Source organism: Diadema setosum, chromosome 5, assembly GCF_964275005.1.
Source record: "Diadema setosum chromosome 5, eeDiaSeto1, whole genome shotgun sequence".
Lineage (NCBI taxonomy): Eukaryota > Metazoa > Echinodermata > Echinoidea > Diadematoida > Diadematidae > Diadema > Diadema setosum.
Genome location: NC_092689.1, coordinates 39,109,844 through 39,129,352, shown reverse-complemented (window position 1 = coordinate 39,129,352; position 19,509 = coordinate 39,109,844). Strand labels below are relative to the sequence as shown.

The 19,509-nt window shown below is 40.6% G+C and overlaps 1 protein-coding gene across 1 annotated transcript in view; it reads left to right on the top strand.

Annotated features, from left to right (window-relative positions):
- The window catches only part of LOC140228266 (uncharacterized), a 35,224-nt gene extending 21,047 nt beyond the window's left edge, over positions 1-14,177 (top strand). Inside the window, exons 11-22 of the mRNA XM_072308492.1 lie at positions 99-556; positions 1,212-1,374; positions 2,189-2,302; positions 2,917-6,936; positions 7,588-7,781; positions 8,555-8,718; positions 9,341-9,444; positions 10,552-10,651; positions 11,808-11,889; positions 12,290-12,404; positions 12,825-12,920; positions 13,507-14,177. Coding sequence (XP_072164593.1) covers positions 99-556; positions 1,212-1,374; positions 2,189-2,302; positions 2,917-6,936; positions 7,588-7,781; positions 8,555-8,718; positions 9,341-9,444; positions 10,552-10,651; positions 11,808-11,889; positions 12,290-12,404; positions 12,825-12,920; positions 13,507-13,929 — 6,033 coding nt within the window. The 3' untranslated portion in view covers positions 13,930-14,177. The remainder of the gene's footprint in view (positions 1-98; positions 557-1,211; positions 1,375-2,188; positions 2,303-2,916; positions 6,937-7,587; positions 7,782-8,554; positions 8,719-9,340; positions 9,445-10,551; positions 10,652-11,807; positions 11,890-12,289; positions 12,405-12,824; positions 12,921-13,506) is intronic.
- The last annotated feature ends 5,332 nt before the right edge of the window (positions 14,178-19,509 follow it).

The following is a 19,509-nucleotide window of genomic DNA, read 5'->3' as shown; positions in this document are numbered from 1 at the left end:
GAGGTATAATTATATTACATGAGTATGGGATTGTGTCAGTACACAGAACTTGAGAGATATAAACTATCATTGTGTGGATAATTTCATGTAATCCTCAGGTGGACGAACTCAACTTGTCATGTGAAACACTTGTCAGTGACAAGGAGCAGTGTGAGGAGCTGATTGTGAATCTCAACCAAAAGGTCAAGGAACTATCACAGGGTACTGGGAAGGGTGTGCAGGGTAGTGCGATGGCTGTAGGTCAGAAGGGGCGATCAGACTCGGAAGTGACCCTTGCAGTGACAGAGGAGAGCGACACCAACACCACCACCCGCCACCAGGGTAGGGAGGATGAGGTCAGGCAGCACATCGCCTACCGCAGGCCTCCGTCCCCACCGGACTCCAGCGTGGCGTCGGATGTGAGTTCGTCCATGCGCGACGGGTGGACCTCGGAGACGGAGCTGAGCAGCGAGGAGGGATTCACAGAGGGCAAGCAGTCACTGCAGGAGTACTCTGATGCCGTCAGCTTCGATGGAGAGTTTGACGACTCAATCATGTTTGCTGGGATCAAGGAGAGGTGAGAGGTCAAGGACATAGCATTGCAACACTCAGAAGTATCAATGATGAGAGTGATACTAGCCTTTCTTCTTCATACATATTTATTCGAGCTGTCCTTCAAGTATGTATATGACTTGTCCGGATGACTTCTCATGCTTATAATCTTCATGCAATTTCTTTGTTTTGATAATTTTCTCACAAGTCAGAAGCTTGTGTGAGTAATGTTATTCTTCCATGGATATGTCTTATACATGTCAAGAACTGTATTTGTGGCTTTGTATATTGCCTAAGAAAAAATGTGTGACAAAGAACACATTAATACCTTGATTCTTATTGAATAACAGCAAAGAACTATTAAAGCTCTCTCTGTTTTCTAACAGAAATATATTGACAAATTACATTTCACTGTCAGTTTGAAAGCATAGCATGTTGCTACTGGTTCTGTAAAATTACCTTTTTGCACCATAAAGGGAATGATACTAAATTAATTCATGCAACATCCCCCTGTATCTCATTGTTAACCAAAAGGAAAGAAAAAGAGAGATATTAGGACATGATATTCAGTATTTTTAGTAATACCACATGTCAAATGTCTGGCCTCTCTTTACTCAATAACCAGTTGACTGACTTTCTCAAAATCATCCCCTTCCGAAATTTCCCTTCCCCCTCTGCAGGTTCCCAGAAGCAGCCAACGCCTTCAAGGCCCAGCTGACCCAGTTTGAGATAGTGAGGGCCGACTGGGAGATGGAGAAACAGGCCCTGGAGGAGGTAGTCATCAGGATGCGGGACCAGCTCAAGGAGAAGGACCGCATCATCCAGGACATGACTGCTGAGAAGGTGAGCAGGATAGATGATGTTAGTCTTTCAACGAGGATATTGAAGAAGTCATTGTCATTATCATTATCATAGTTGTTTTTTGGCGTTATTAGTATTATCATTATAATTATTATTATCATTGTTATTATTATTATTATTATTATTATTATTATTATTATCATTATTATTATTATTATTATTATTATTATTATTATCATTATTATTATTATTGTCATTATTATCATCATCATTATTATTATCATTATCATTATTATCAGCAGCAGCAGCACTGTCCATGGTCAAGAACTTAGAGAATGTTTGCTAGTTCATATGCACTTGTGTAATGCTTCAGGGAATCATTGTGCACTATGGAGTCGCTATATGAATACAGAGCACAGCCTGCTTAAACCAAGCTTAAATCATAAGAGGAGATTAATGCAAATATTTCAATGCAAAATCTATAAAAATTAATTTATCCATGAAATTACATAAACCTAGTTTGTAATTATTTACTTCATGAATAGTTAGTGTAATTAATCGGGTCTAGGGCAATTACCCCCTGGACAATTACCCAGACCCTTTCCCTGACCCTAACCCTAATCCTAATCCTAATCCTGAACTTAACCTTAACTCTAACCCAAACTCTAACCCTAATTTTTACTCTAAATTTCCACTGACCAGTGTTTAGCCGGGGGGTAATTGACCTCGGGGATAATTGCCCTGATACGAATGAATCTGTTGATGACTCAGATAGATAGACACCATTTTGTTATTAAGGATTCTAATCATATGTTCATTTTACTTTATCCTTGTTTAATCTCCCTGTTTTGGTCAGGGGCTCCTGGCAGTCCAGAAGGAGCATGAGGAAGACCTCCATGAGAGGCTCAGATCCCTTGAGGAAACCAACAAGAGCTTACTCCAGGAGAAGGAAACTGCCGACATTAACCTAGTAAGAATCAAGCCACGGGCTTTGAGGAGAGCAGCCTTCTTTGGCTGTGTGTATAATGAAGGGAATAAAGATATGAAGTAGACTTAGCCCTGTGCAACATTATACCCATCATGCTTATGTGTCAGTTTATGCCATGTCTGTATTTCTCTCTGTGTTTTATGTTCTTTGTGTGACTAGAATGATTTTCAATCTCAAACTAAATTAGACCAAATAGAATGAGGTGAAGAGATATAATCAAAATGTACAGGAAGTGATGAAAAATATCAATAAAGAACTTTTTGTATTATAAACATGCATTTGTTGAGATGAAACATCAGTCAGGAAGGCATGAAAGATGAATATTTGATTCAAGTGTCATGATAAAAGCATTAGGACAAGGATGTATTCATGATACAGGTAATGAGATATGGTACATCACATCAAAGCAATTACGATGGATAGTTAGATATGTGACCCACTAATCTCTTTGCATGAAGTGAATTGCATCAGAACTGCAATCACAATATGTGTTTCCATAGTATGGTTGCTAGGGTGTGTCATTGTCACTGGTTTTACTGTATAACTTCTCATATTACTCTGATCGATTTACCATGGCCTCTTGCAATTGTTTTCAGAGTGCAATGACAGCCGACTTGCAGGAGATGAAGGAAGAGAAGTGCCAACTTCAGTCATCCCTGTCTTCCAGTGAAGAAGCCAAGAGCAACCTCCATCAGAGAGTAGAGGAACTTGAATCGAAGCAGAGTGCCGGGGATGAGGAGTTACAAATGAGCAGAGGGAAGATGGAGGGAGAACTGAACAGTCTGAGGGAGGAGAAGGTGAAATTGCAGGCTGAGTTTGAGGAACTTGAGAATCAGCACAAAACCACCTTGACACAAATGAACTCATCCAGAGATAATCTTGTCAAGGAGGTCAGGGAAAAGGAGATAGAGATTAGCAATATGAAAGACAGTCTGTCTAAACTCACTTTGGAGTATGATAAAGCCGTTAGAGAGAGAGCTGAAATGCAATCAGAGTTGGAAGCCCTCCAGGAAGACCTCAGCACATCCAGGGCCGATTTGTTGGACTCAGAGCAGATGAAACAGGAGCAGACAGTTGCCATGACAACTCTGAGAACTAACTTGCAGGCAGTGCAGGATGAGCACGACGAGCTATTGAAGAGCTATCGGGAGCTTCAAATGGCATCAGGCAGGAGTGGGAAGGAACTTGAACAACCACTGAGTCATGAAGGTCTCAGATATGGATCTGCCACAGAAGATCCGTACAGAATAAGAGATCTTGAGGCACAAGTACAGCAACTAACCTTAAAGCTTGAAAGCACCAAGGCAGCAAGTGGTGATGACTCTCCCAATGAAAATGTGGCATATCTTGAACACAAACTATCCAGGACTAACCATGAGATTGAGGAGCTGAACAAGAGTATTGATGATCGTGACATGAGAGTCCAGGAGTTGGTCCTGTCCAACAGTGAGCAGCAGCAACTCTTGGAACAGCAGGATGCTGAGATAGAAGCAATGAAGGCTGAAAACCAGCGCTTGAGGGATGATATGAAGCTCAAAGATGAGAAATTGGACTCTGTCAGTGAAGAGCTTGAAAGGATGCGCGTAGACATAGCCTCAAGTGTCAGCCAAAGAGAAAAGGCACAAGAGGAAGAAGAAACTAAGATCAGCCAATTGGAGGAAGTGTGTTCAAAATTGCAAAATGATCTGGATGCCAAGGGGGAGCAGTTAGATGTGACCCTTGAAAGTAAGAGAGAACTGGAAGAGCTTGTTGAGCAGAAGGAAGCTGACATCAGTGCACTTGCAGAAGAGAATTCTCACTATCTAAAGAATGTAGAAGACTCAAAGCACAAAATAAAGGACTTGAGGGCCAAAGTCAAAGATCAGGAAGATGTTGTTACACAACTTCAGGAAGCACAGAAGGAGATAGTTACGTTGAGAGCTGAACTTGAAGATGCTGAGTCAAAGTTAGGAAGGGCTTCTTCGGCAGAGACTACTGATGTCAGTAATCTCAGTGAACTGGAAGAAAAAGTTGAAGAGCTGCAAATTGAGCTCAAACACAGGGATGATGCAGTACGAGAACTATCCTCCAAACTCCATGAAAAGGATCTGGGGAGAACGGATGAAGATGGCAGCGAAGCTGAAAGATTGCTAGAGGAGCTCAAAAGGAAAACTGAAGCCAGTGATCAATTGATAGGCAAACTTCAAGGTGAATTGGCTGAGAAAGATCAGGAACAGAGTGCCTTGACTGAAGAGATTGACTTATTGAAACATAACATTGCCAGTCAGGAAAATAAACTGACAGAGGTGAACCAAATTCTTGCCGTGAAAGAGACTGATATTGAAAATCTAAAAGCTAAGTTAGAAGCAGGTGTAACCAATGAAGATAGCATAAATCAGTTTGAGAAAGATTTGGATGAGAAGAGGACTACCATTGCAAAGCTCGAAGATGCTTTGTCTGTAAGTCGAGGGGAGTATGATGCTCTTGTCCAAAATTTCAATGATGGCCTAAGTGAAAAAGAAGAAAAGATGAATGAACTCAACAACTCTGTTTTGGAACTTACAAATCAGAAGGAAGCTGCTGATAAACTGGTGCTTGATTGCAAACGTGATATTGAAGAACTGCAAAGAACTAATCAACAAAAGGAAGAAGACATTGCCAGACTGCATAAGGAAGTTCACAACATCACCATGCAATTACAACAGCCTCCAGAGCAGCACCTGCAAAACGGTGAAGTGGGTAATGGATTGGACGAGGTCAATGGTTCAGACAACATCAAAGATGCACTGGTACCCTCAAGTCCCTTTGGCAAATCTTCGAGTGGCATGCTGCAGGGGCAAGATGGTTCCATCAGTGACAATGAGAAACACTATGAGAAGATTATTCAGGAGAGGGAGAAGGAAATTGGCATGCTGCAGCACGAACGCCAGGTTCTTCTCACCAGTTTGAACGAGAAGTCCACGTCAGCAATGGGAAACAGTGTGCTTGTGGATCTGCACCGGAACCAAATGAAGGTCAAAACTCTCGAATCTGAAAGGCATCAAATGATGAGCATTCTTAATGAGAAGACCAGGGAGGCAAGCAATCTAAAGAATGAAGTTCACAAACTCTTAAAAGTAATCTCTGCACAAAAGTCAGCCCTTGAAAAGGCCCAGGAAGATGTCAAAGAGCTGCAGAGATCATCAAAGGGACCTCGAGATGACATGCAGAAGGAAGCCTTGCAGAACCTCTCTCGCATCATCCAGGACAAAGACTTGGAGATTGAAGCTCTGAAGCAGAAGAATAACTCACTTCTTGAAGTGTTGCAGTCCGAGGCACCAAGTAACAGTTCACAGATCTCTGGTGTTCTGTCAGAAAGTGAGAAACTCCAGAAGGAAAATACAGTCCTGAAAGAAGAGAGGGATCAACTTGTTGTCAGCATCCATCAGAAGCACCAGGAAAGTTTGGCTTACTATGAAGAGGTGCAGAGGCTAGTGGGAGTCATTAATAATGAGGCTCAAAAGCACACTGCACTACAAACAGAACATGATGCTCTCACTTCTCAGGTGGAGGCACAAAGCAAATCTTTGAATCAGTCAATGGCAGATCTCGAGGAGGCCAACAAGGCCAAGATGTCTGTGGTAAAAGAACTTGACGAGACCAAACAAGCATTATCTGAGGTAGAGGAGCAATTGCATGAGCTCAGCAGCTTGAAAACAGACCTTCTGAACAAGTCCAGTCAAGTAGAGGAGATAAGTGCAACTCGGGAGAGTTCTCTTGCTCAGAGAGACAGTGAAATTGCTGAACTGCAAAGAACCATAGACGAGTTACAAAAGAGACCTGAACCTGTCATGGAGGAGGCAATTGTCAGGAAGGAAAATATTCCACTACAACAGAGCGCTCCTCCAAGTGACTATGAGCAAGTCTTGAAAGACAAAGATGCACAAATTGCTGATTTGAAGTTGCAGCTGCAGTCCTCCACAGAATCTCCTAGTGAACTTGTGGATCCTAGCAAGGTAGAACATGGAAATGAAGAGATAGTGCGATTAAAAGAGGAGCTTGAGTCTCAGGGGCACGCTCTCTTGGAGATGGACAGTCTTGCCAGGGACAGGAGTTCAGAACTTGAGAAGAGAAAAGAAGAGATTGCTGTGCTGAAGCAGCAGGTTGATCAACACGGTCAAGCAGTCTTGGAGCGTGATGCAATCATCCAGCAGAGAAATAGCCAGCTGCAGCAAGTTCATCAGGACCTACAGGCCAGAACGGAAGAGGCAAACACGCTGCGCCAGCATGTCCAGCAGCTCTCACTCAGGTTACAGGGGATTGAGCAGGAACTGGCAAAGTCACAGCAGGAGCTCACCAGTAGCCAACACCTGATGCACAACAAGGACGGGGAGCTCAGGCAGCTCCAGGACTTGATGAACAGGATAGGAGCCGAGGTGCGGGAGAAGAATTTCGAGCTCGGCGCCCTGCGAGAGAAGTGCAAGACATTGACAAAGTTACTGGATGAGAAGGAGTCGGACACTCAGGGTGAAGTGAGGAAGATCTTGGGCGAAGCGGAGGCCATGCAGACACAGGCTCAGAGGTTTCAGCATGAGAGGGATCAGGCATTGCTGGCATTGGAGAAATGTCAAGGGGATCTTGCACAGCTCCAACATGAGGTGATTGTTTTCATTTTTCATTTCATTTTATTGTTTCTGTATGGTACAATATAATCAACTCTGATCACTTTCAGAAATAAAAACATGTTGTTTGAATTTAGTTTCCAAACATTGGTTTGCTTTTTTGTTTGTTTGTTTTTCCTGCATGAGCTGTTACTGTAAAAAAAGCGTATACATGTAATTGCAATCATACTCCAAACTTGATGGCTATATGGGTCGTGTGAGCTTGACTCTGTTTTCAGAAAAGCTTCAGTGCAAATCATAATGACGTAAAAAGATGCTGTACATATTCATGAATATGAAATCAAATGACAGACATATACAATTGTTTGTTTTTTAATAGATCTGAAGTCACATTAGATGTATATGAAAATGTAACTGAAATGCTATTACCAGTTGAAGTTCATCCAGTTTGACCACAGGCTTTGACTTGAATGACTTCAATTCATTGTAATCTTGAGCAGCAAAGGCACCCTCCTCACTCAAGTGTGTGATGACTGTGCTATATAACCATGATAATTTCCATGAAGGTGAACAGGCATTTGAAACATTAACCTATATTTATCGTGAACATGCACAAACACAATATATGACCTTTGGAATCTGGTTATTTGGTCATATCTCGATGTGTGCTCTTCCCCTGCTCACCAGGTTCAGACACGGGGGACCAATGAGCAGAAGTTGATGAGGGAGCTGGAGCGGTTGAGGGACCACCTGATCCAAATGGAGGATACCTACACCCAGGAGGCACTGCAGGCAGAGGAGAGGGAGAAGGAGCTGAGGAACAGACTCAGTCTGGCAGAGGAGCATGCACACACTAGCTCCACTGCAGTGCAGAGTGCAAGGTGAGACACACACACTCACACACTCACACCGACACACCAGCTCCATTGCTGTGCAGATTGCGAAGTTAGAAACATGCACACACACACACACACACACACACACAAGCTCCACTCCTGAGCAGAGTGCAAGATGAAACACACATACATACTTCCTGACACATACACACCAGGGGTTTGCTTCAATCAATTCCACTGGAGTTGGAGATAGTGTACAAGTATGGATTGGCTGTTAGCATGATTTGTGCTTATTCCCTTGTTTCTTATCCATGGTTCACTTGCACTTATTGACAAATCATTTTTTTGTAAAATTATCATTAATTTGACATCATTGCTGAAAGTTGTTACGCAAATGCAGAGTACATACAAGTCAAAACAATTTTATGTGTTGATGATAAAGTTTTGTGATTATGTGTCATTGTAACTGCTAATATACTGTAAAACAAGAAATTTTCGCGTGCATTTTAATTTCGCGAATTTCGCGAGCGCCAAAATTCGCGAAATTAAAATGCACGCGAAATTTCTCATCTACACTATATGCATTGAACGCAAGAGGCAATTCGCGAAAATTTATTGCCACGAAAAGGGCCGTCGGCTCCAATTCGCGAAAATTTCGTGCCGCGAATATATCATGTTTTACAGTAGATTACAATAATTATGACATTACAAATATGAACCAAAATGATAATACTGAAGTGCAAGTTATGTCAGGATTGATGAGTAAAAAAAGAGATCAATTGATTGATTTTGTGAGTTCCTTCATCTGCCCTCCACAGCAAAGAGGCCAATGCCCAGATTGAGAATCTGCTCGACCAGCTGACCGTGATGACGGAGCAGAAGGACAAGGCCCTGATGCAGCTTGCCATGGCCCAGGAGGAGTCTCAGCAGTACATCCTGTCTCTTAGCAACCTGCAGGTGGTCCTGGAGCAATTCCAACAAGGTGAGATGGCATCCTGTAATCCATTCTCTCTTTTGATATGTACATTCCCTTCCAGTTTCTATGAATTTTGCATGTGGGTTCTCTCTTTGCCATTCCAGCATTTGGTGTATTTACTGTGAAAAAAAAAATAATAATAAAAAGAAAATAAAATAAAAGTGGGATGAGGATAAAGTCTGCAAAGAGTGAGAATAACACATTGTCCCATGGATGACAAAACCTTTCATTTCAAAATCATGAATTTTTAGGATGATGAATAAACCTTTTCTTTTTTAACATTTTTGCAGAATATCATCATTGTTTCTTCTACTAATGTAAAAGTATTGTTTTAGATTACATTAATAATTATTTTCATTTGAGTTTCAAATCAGTATTTCTGACATTCAAAATTTAGTAAGGATTTGTTTGTTTGTTTGTTTGTTTTTAATATGTGCCAATTCAGATACAAGGTCTTTTTCACCCCAAAGACATTATGCTGTCAAATGGTTCAGGCCATATTGGAAGTTGAGGAATCAAGAGGGAAAAAAAAAATGATCTGGAATCTTAATTTTGTCAGTGAGTGGATTATTTTGTGTGTGCGTCTCCTTTTTGACTTTCCATCAATCTTCTCAAACTCTGATAACAGAGAAAGAAACGTCCATTGCTTCTGAGGTGGAGGTCTACCAGCTGCGCGCGAGAGAGAAAGAGAAAATCGCTGGAGACCTTCTCAAGCAAAACGTAGAGCTGCAGGTGGGTGTTCACTGATCTAGAAGTGCCATGCTACTTCATGTTCAAGTTGACTGGAATGTAAAGCATATAGAGTAGAATGGAACAGATGGAGTGGTAGTTTTGGTGAGTTATGGGATTTGTAAGTTTTACATGTTTTCGTCTAAGCTGATGTTAGTCATAACTGCATATACAAATTAGAGGATATGATGATTTCATCACTTCAGAAATCTCCCATTCCCCTTTATACAAATCATCACCTTTTTTTTTTTAAATGAAATGTTAAAAGAATAGGCTATATGCTTTAAATGAACATTTTTTATCATGTTAGCATGGGAGAAAAGGAATAGTAGTTACTTTGTTATGGACCAATGACATCATTTTGTCATATGCGTGTGTAGAACCAGTTGGAGTGTTGTGAGGCTATGAAATTGTTGCCTTTTCTTGTTGCATACCAGGTATGTAATTGTAAAGTTAATCACAATTTCATAAAAAAACATAAGAATCTGTACAATTCTGCAATTGTCCTGTGTCCAAGTTTCTGGACACTTCTGCCATTCCATTTGTGTGCTATTACTCCAGTCAAGTTGCTGTTATTATTTGAGTATCGTAATAGACCTACAAGTGTGACAATTGAGTGTCCAGAACTATTCATTCCATACAGCACATGCTCTTTGAAAATTTTTTGAAATATTGGCAACCTTTTTTTTTTGTCTTTGTCAATACTATTTTTTCTCATAGGCTTTCTAGACTAATTTATTATGCAAATGTGCATACATTTTTTTTTTTTTGCATCATGGGTAATATGTAACATGTAATATGATCCATGATTGCCTCATTAAATGAGCCATATAATTGAACCCATACAAACTTCATTTACTTTTTTTTTTGACAGGTTAAGAGCAGATAATTCAGTGTGCAGTGCAGTTGCCATTTCATTAAAAGTGTTTTGCATCATAATTATACAGTACATATCAAATAATTTTATAAGAACAAATATATTGAGATATTTCTATGATGAGAGACATTTTGCAGTAAGAACTGTGCTACATCAATTTTGGAAACAGTCAAGTATGTGAAAGACAAGTGTGAAAATGTGGTGATATTTTTCATGTTCGTTTCAATCTTTAGGAGCGTCTATCTTCCGCTCAAGAAGCTCTGGATGTTGCCTCCCGACTCAGCGAACAGCTGGACAAGAAGGAGGAAGCTCTAGAGAGGATGAGGAATGACAGTAAGTCCCTTCTCCATTCAGTGCCATTTGGAGCGTATGGGTTGTTGTGCGTAATGTGCCGTCACAAATCGTTACAGATTGCGCAATAGCTGTGAGGCAGACACGATGGGTGTGTTCTGCAGAAGCAGTATTTCTAGGGCTCCCATTTCCATCCGCTCAGACTGCTTTCTCTGTGGAGTGTTATGAACTGATCCTTGTGTATTTTAAAGGACAAGTTCACCTTCATATACATGTGGATTAAGTGAATGCAACAATATTAGTAGAACACATCAGTGAAAGTTCGGGAAAAATCAGACAATCCGTTCAAAAATTATGGATGTTTAAAGTATCTGCGCAGTTCCTGCTGGATGAGAAGACTACTACAGTGTATGATGCCATATGCATACAACGATATAAAGAAAATAAAAAGAGAATTTCCCAAAATTTTACTTTTTGAAAAAAGTGTCCATTTCCTCAACTGGTCACGGACGTATGTTTGGGTAATGTTATTCCCCTTGCATTCTGAAAGAGGGAAGTCAAGTGACCTTTTATTAAGCGAGAAAAGTTAAAATATGTTGAATTTTCTGTATACTTTCCTTATATCCTTGTACTCATGTGACATCACAAGCTACAGTAGTCTTCTCTTCCAGCCATGACTCAACAGAAACTTCAAAAGTGCATAAATTTAGAACGGATTGTCCGATTTTCCTCAAACTCTCACTGATGAGTTCTATTAATATTGCTGCATTCACTCAACCCACATGTCTATGAAGGTGAACTTGTCCTTTAAACATCATCCTCTCTCTATCAGTCAATCAGTCTGTTGATAGATACTGGTGTGTATAATTTTTGATGTATATATTGTATCATTGCTCAAGCAATAATTCCTACTGATATTTTCACCCAGTGATTTAACACATTACGGCACATCACTCCTCCTTCAAGGGCTCTTGCTTTGCTATGAGAAATTCAATTCCCCTAGAAGAATGGTAAAATGAAGTGATGCAGTAACTCAAGTTCAAAGTCATTGGTAGATGCATCAATTATGTGATAAATTTGTTGTACTAGGACTTGTATCCTGAAAAGTTTCAGAGCAGTCAGTATAAAGCTGTTAATCACCCTAATTTATGTGCAGATTCTGTAAAGTTTTGTTTTGTTTGTACCTGTCTTCCTGCAGTGCACAAAAAGGACGACATTCTTGCCGAGTTTCAGAAGCGATTTGAGGAGGTTTCAAACAGCAATGAGACAAAAGTTGACAAGTGAGTGCCTTCTTTCACTGTCTTGAATGTGGTAGCATGTCACCACTCTTTCTAATTTTGTGTCAATGGTATATGTCCGTATGGTTTTCAGATACGAGAGATGCATACAAATTTACAAAGAGTGTACAACTGCAACAATAAACAGGCATCCCAACAGTATTTTAATAATTGAAGCTAACAATATTCTCTTGACCTGTTTAGAAATTGTGTTTGTGTTTTTGAAATTTGAAATGAAGATGATCTCTACATGCATGTATCAAAGAGTCTGAAGATGAATTCAAAGTGAGCAGTGATGTATGGAAACCTGCCACAAGTAGTAATCACATGGAATTCCGACTGTGTTGACTGTCATTCATGAGCGTGTTCTACAGAGTGATGCCATGTTATCTTATTTTTTCAGACCTCTTGTGAAGAACTTGTTCATGAACTATGTGGCTGCTCCTCAGGGAAAGAAAGAAGAGGTTGTCAAACTCATTAGCAGTGTCCTCAACTTCTCACCAGAAGATATGCAGAAAGTAAGTCATTTCCAACTCTGTCATGTCTTCTTTCTCATAGTTTATGTTGACATCAAATCACTCCAGTGTTGTGTAACATTACACTTGGGTTCTTGCCAGTGGCAGAATGTTGGTTCATTATACCAATTAAGTACAGCGCTGTATCTTGAAATGACAAGAAAGCTTCTAAGGAGCTGAAAGAGGAAAAAAAAAAAAAAAGATGAGCATGCTAAATATTCACTGCTATTGAAAGGGGTAGTAGTTGTAGATATGATGTAAGTCGGTTGAGCTGAAATTTGCTATGTGCTTTTGTGATGTGTCCTGACATCTTTAGATTACTAGTGAAGTCTTGAATTGCTAACAATGGAAACCAAAAGGCTTACCAAAGGGCACTATGACCGATAAAGCACATTGTGGTAATATCTCCCTTGTCCCTGACAGCTTGGTCTTAGCGGTCCTTCCGGCGGTTGGCTCTCAGGATTCTTCCGCAGAACACCAACCCACACGCCACCTGCGACACCCACCAAAGCTAACACAGTAAGTCACCTCTTTGCTCATGCACTAGCTGGCTTCTTTTCAACTAGACATATCATAGAAAGTGTGATTCTATTGGCACCATGTTGCCAAACATGAACCTGTAGAGACCTTGCCCTGTGGATGATGGAGAAAAGGTGGAGGATATGTTTCCATAACTCGTGGAAGATGGCAGAAGTCTTATTTGTACCTTTGAGCTATCAAAGGCCAGCTGATTAGTCCTGTAAACCTAGTGCAAATGACTGATGGTTTTGAGGTTCATGAAATTTGAAATCACTATTGTGTAGTGTAATTATGCATGTTTGGGTATTTCAAGAATTTTGTCTGTAATTATGTATAGTTATGTATACCAGGTACCTAAAAAGTATCAAGTTTCTGTAATGATCGTATTGTGTAGAAAGAAATATAGGCTGGTATACATGTTTGTTTACCAGATTTGCACTCTCTATCAAGATTTGCAGAAAGAAATGTTCAGTTAAGTAGTGAAAAGTTAGAGCAATGTAATTAGAGACCTTTGTATGCCATGCATGTATGTATTGTATATATTGTATTTTATTGTATGTATAATGATTTATTTCTTTCTTCATAGTCCTTCACACGGCAGTTTGTGGAGTTCTTGGAGAGTGAGTCCACCCCTAAACGCAGTCCGCGACTTCCTGTCGATGAGATGAGTCAAGACAGACCACGATCTTCCTACAACCCCTTTTCAGCCCCTGTGCCCCATCAGTCACCCTTCATACAGCCAGGAAGCCCTGGAGCTGCCAGCTCAAAGGGCCCTGGGGCCGCACACCCCTTCCTCAAAGCCACGGGACAGCCCGCGACACCCATAGGTGCGGTGCAGCCAGTCATTAAGGCAGCTGGCATGCCCACCAATCCTCTCATAGGGGCCACTCCCACAACTCTGGCAGGGGTGCCCACAACGTTCACTCCGGTGCCGGTGCGTGATGGTGTGGCTTCAGGCAGAGGTTCCCCTCGAAGTCAGGCAAAGGGGCTAGGTGACCTCCTGCAGTGAAGAAAGTCAAGGAGAATCCTATGGACGTACTTAAAGTGTGACACTTCATTGGAAACCAAACCACACTTGCATCTTATCAATCCTGCCAATGTAGGATTTTACGTTATGAGTAGCGCTGGTAGAGTCGAGGAAATTCACACCGGCCTAACAAGATTTGCGAGTGACAATACTGGCCATGGTGTGAAAGGCTCACAGATGTTTCACATGGTTCTTGGTGAATGGCTCATTCACTGTACAGAAGTTTTCTCAATGTGTCCATTTCTCTCCATGTTTAACTTATATTTTTCATTTCCTTATGTAGTATATTTTCTGTTCTTTTAAGAGAGGAGGCGGTAATACATGATAAAAAAGACAACTCAAGAATGTTCGGAAATACTCTGTGTGTATGCGTGTGTTAGTGAGTGAATGTGTGAGAGAGCAAGGAGAAGTCGGGCACTGAAAGTGATTGATATATTAGTGCCTCTCCTAATTGTTCATGCTTTTTTGGTTGGATACCAGAGGCAAGGCAAGTCTGAACCTTTCCTGCTGTAAATCCTGAATCTTTTAGCAGTTAAGACATGAGATTCACTTTTGCAATACAAAGCTTGGTAGTGTTGTTCTTAGATTGAGTTTAACAGAGAGTAAATGTTATTTAGGTGATATTTTATCCTTTCATAAGCCAGTTATGGATATTTGTATTTACATTTTCTTTTTTACCAGCTAATTCAATGTTTCACTGCCTTTTATTACCATCATTTCGGAGATCCTGTTCATATACTAAGTAAATCTGTTCATTAAAATTTCTTGGAAGCTCAGTATAATCATAATTCTTGAACGAGAGCATGTAACATACGTTTCTGGTCTGTTTTAGTGGACAGGCCTGCCAAAAATGTTATAAGGAATACACTGTAAACAAATGTGAAGGATTTATCTCCTTTAGATGATGTGTTTCTTCCATGAAAGATGGTGACTACAATTACAGTACATAAGATAGAAGTTGAAAGGTCCATGAAACAAGAATACCATTGTTTAAATTTAAGAGTGTGAGAAAGTAAACTGAAATATACTTTTTATCAGGTAATTGCCTTATCATGATTTTGTTTTGTATTTGTTTTTGTACACATGCAAGTTGTGATTGTTTGTTTTTTCAGTTGAAAAACAATATTACCCAAGTTATTTCTTGTTCACAACCTGAATATTGTATGGGAAATAGGAGTGTTTTGTCTAAGTATGAATCAATAATTGCCAAGCATAGCAAGCCAAAGATATTGACAACCCCCCCCCCCCAAAAAAAAAAAAAACCAACAACAACAACACAACAAACAAACAACAAACAAGCACAAAAACAACAACAACCCAAATGTCCGCTGATAGTCAGTCTTGTATTTTTTATGAAATGGAAAGGCTAATTCACATTGAATTTGTATGAGAAATATGTATATTGGTTCTCTGATTATATCTTACAAAACAGTAGTAATGGTTTAGAAGTTAAGTCCAAATGGTTTTCTTTAAATCTCAAGTCAATCTCTGAATTTAGACTGTCTCCTCTTACACTGAATGTATGGAAGTCTTTTCTTGGCAAAAATCTGTAAATCATGATGAAATTGATGTAATAATGTTGCAAATTCAAGTTTTAGAGGGATACATTTTTTATATTAGATAAGAGTTTTGTGCATTCTCCAATGCTTTTTGTGCATTCTGCAATTGATTGACACACAATATGCAGAATGTCATAAGAGCTCATGCTCTGCCCCTTTTATGCCAGAATTTTTATTTGTGCTAGACATGAGATCAATTCTATGATTTTATTTTCAGGGGTTTGACCGCCCTGTCTGCTTTAATGCTTCAGATACAGTGAGAGCCTTTGCAACAGAGCATAGAATATCTATGGGTTTCTTTTTAGCAAAACAAGTGATTTGTGTTTTTCAAAATCTTGTTGATGTTCATAGTGTTGTTTTTATGCTACCTGGAGAATGAAAAGGAGTTACAACAGTACAAGGTAATGAAAGAATACTTGACAGTATTTTATGGAGCATTTTTCTGTTCAAGCAAGCTTGTGTAGTGCAGGAGTACATGACAGTAAATATTTTCTTTGGTGTAAATTCAGCAAAATGTGTCTTGAACTGAGCATTGTTGATATCATTTGTTGAAAAGTGCCAGTTTAGCCAACTTTAAGAAGCTGCGCTGGAAATTTGTTGATATATTTTTACTGTGTAGTTTCAGAGGATATCCACTAATTCGCAGGCTCTGGTTTGACACATCCCTCATCCCAAACAAAGCCAAGGTAAAATACCTGTTTTTGTGCGAACTTGCATTTGCTTGGTTTTACTGTCAAGCCAGCCGCTTGCAGTCTACCAGCCACCTTGATCTCCCACGTGAGCAAGATGTTCTTCCCGTGACTCGCTGTAGATGATGATATCATCTATATATGCTGTCGCAAATTCATTCACGTCTCGCAGCACCTGGTCTACCAACCTCTGAAAAGTCACGGGCGCGCCTTGCATGCCAAATGGAAATGGCATGACATTGAACTCGAAAAGACCAAACGGGGTTATGAATGCCGAATTCTTCCTTGCCTCTTTTGTGAGAGGGACTTGTCAATATCCCTTGGTTAGGTCAATGGTTGTCATGAATTTGGCTTTCCCTAACTCACCAATTTCAGTCTCATTGTTTGGCATAGGGTAGGCATCAAATTCTGTCACCTGATTTAGCTTCCGATAATCGACACACAGTCTCAGTGACCCATCCTTCTTTTTGACAATGACTAAGGGACTAGCATACCGTGAATCTGAATGGGAAATTACCCCTGCCTCAAGCATTTCGTCTAGCTCCCTTTTCACTGTATCTCTCACAGCGTGAGGCAGTCGATAGGCCTTTTGTCTAATGGGAAGGTCATTGGATGTCACTAAGTCATATTCAATCATGTCAGTCCGTCCGGGAATTGTCACTTTTTATTGGGATGTTTGTAAACTCATGAATGATGTAACCTAACCGCTTGGTCTGTTCTGCTGTCGGGTAGTCGGGAGCTCCATTTCACAGGAAGTCTATCTGTGTGTCGGTGATTCGGCGAACTGGTCTAAGTGCTCATCATCATTTTTTCCATTCTCCATGTAACGAGCAACAAATGGAGCTGGGACTCGCAATGTGAGGTACTGATGTTCTTTTTTATTCGCAGGTTTTGCTCATAACGAGCCAAACCCCCTGCCTGAGACGAAGATAGCTGACTTTCACACAACTCTGCTTCACAATATCTTGATGCTTTCCGTTGTCAAAGTTGCCGATATGAAATGAGGAGAGGAAAACTTCTCTTTTTATTGGGTTTAGGACCCTTCCCAAAGATACATTTTAACTTGAAATTCCAATCCACCGACGCACAGTTCTACGTCACTTTTACTGCCACTTTGTTATGGGTGGAGGGCTGTGAGGTCATAGCTTGACCCAAGGAGTGCAGAGAGTGGACATTATGCCCAAATTTGGCAAGTAAAAGTGGAGAAAGTGACCGGAAGGACTGGACTTCCTGAATGACGCAGAATGACTCATTTTCCAGAAAACATTTCTTTGTTACTCTTTGTTTGAATTTTGATTCTCAGAAATCTTTCTTTTCTTTTGTTTTAACAAAAACCGCAATGTTACATCCACATCAGCATACATCATACATTCAGCCTGCTCTCTCCACACTCACTGTGTGTTGGTGTGAAACAATCTCTGTTTCTTCCTCTTATCCCCCATCTCGATCACATAATTTACATCACTCAATAGAGTCTTTGCCATTTGGCTAGTAACTTGTTACTGCTTGATGGGAGCAGGACCAAGACCTTGTCTCCTTGCAGGTTTTTTGCCCTGACTTTTCTGTCATACCAGGCTTTCTGTCTTTTTTGGGCTTTGGCAAGGTTTCTCTGGGCATCATTCCACATGTACTGTTTGCCTAACAGGGAAGTCCCACAAACGTCTACAGGGTTTATTTAGTTAAATGGCCATGTAGTCACAACGGCTGTTCGTGTTTTAACTCGAATCCTCCTGGTGAGTGACTCTCTTGTGGATGATCGGCTGTACGAACCGAAATGCATCAAATTTCGAATCACATTGATTCCAACACTCTGCTACATTGAACTTTCCAATTTTAAGTGACGTGGCCTGATCCCGAGTGTTCAGCAATAGTATGCGGCATCTAAATTTTGCGCATAAACATCTCACATTTATACTTTTATTAGACCATAGGTCTCCATGTGAAATAAGTCAGATTATGTGACTTCTTGGAAAATTTTTGCAGAAATTCTGCCCCCTTTTCCGTATTGGCTGCGCTTTCTGCCTGTCAGAACTGTCTTAACCATTTTATTTGCTCTGGTCAAGCCTCCGCTTGATATCATTACCTCCTGTTCACAGATACCAAGAATTCTCTGAAATGGCCCTGTCTTGACGAAGCTGTAAACTTGTGCTGTGACGTCCTTAATGACGTCTACATACCAGACAATATGAGGCATACCATCAGGGATACCTTTTTTTTTTTTTTTGTATTTTGTCTGTCAAATAGGGTCTGCTCATTTTGGAAACATTTATTTCAACCCACTGCCTTTTATTTTCATTGTGCATTACAAGATCTCCTTCTTTGGTCATGCTGATGCAGGCTCATGTCTTTAAAGTTGCACTACTTATTTAACAATTAGAGCAACATTGATTCTTATATGTTGGACATCAATATGAGATGAGACATATTATTATGTTATAAATACAAAATGTGTCATATCATGACAGGTATTGTCTTTGAAAGGATTTTCATCAATGCCTAGTGGAGGAGGGCGCTGCATCCCTGTGTCAAAAGCCATGAGGTCCTCATCGTGAATTTTCATCCTCCAGTTGCTCAGAGAGATCACGCCAATGTGTAATGCATCGTTCCTCTTCACGTTGTCTGTTTCTCCCAGCTCCGGCTGTGAGAGGACCATTCTTATCGACAAATGCATCTTCCCATGTGAAAGGGTGAGCAGACATAGTGTGTCCTACGCCAAGGTCCTCGAGTCCATTCCACATTCTTTCTACAGCTTCCATATGTCGGTCTACTGCATGGAACTGTACCAGTGTCTTTGTGAGGTGATGTCTGGGACCTGTCACAACGCTCCCACAGCCGCTGTGTATGATGAAGTCAAGGTAATTGTCGACCTCATCAGCTTCAGATATCTTTTGGATCATGTCCTAGACTTTGTGGTCATGATATCATCCATGGTTGCGCTCTGCTCCTGGCTGCAAAGGGGCCTTTCAGCTATCCTGCTAAAAGTGCAGGCAGCGACCCCTGATGCACAATGAATCTAATGCTGTCATCCTGCTGACAGTCTCATATTTTTCAATCTTAGCTTAGTCTATATAAGTTGATATGTTTCCTCTTCTCTCCAGTCCCCAGGACATTGTAGACTGCCTCAGCTGTGCAAAAGCAAGTCTCAAGAATTCAGCATGATTATTGTCTATCCCGTCTTCCTCTGCAAAGCGAACACTCAGCTGGGCCTGTGTGTTGAAGCGAGCAATGTCCACCATTGAGGACATCTACTCTTGTGATGTTAATTATGTTCTTGGTGAGGCATTTACCCACATTGTTCTCCAGGGTCGATATAA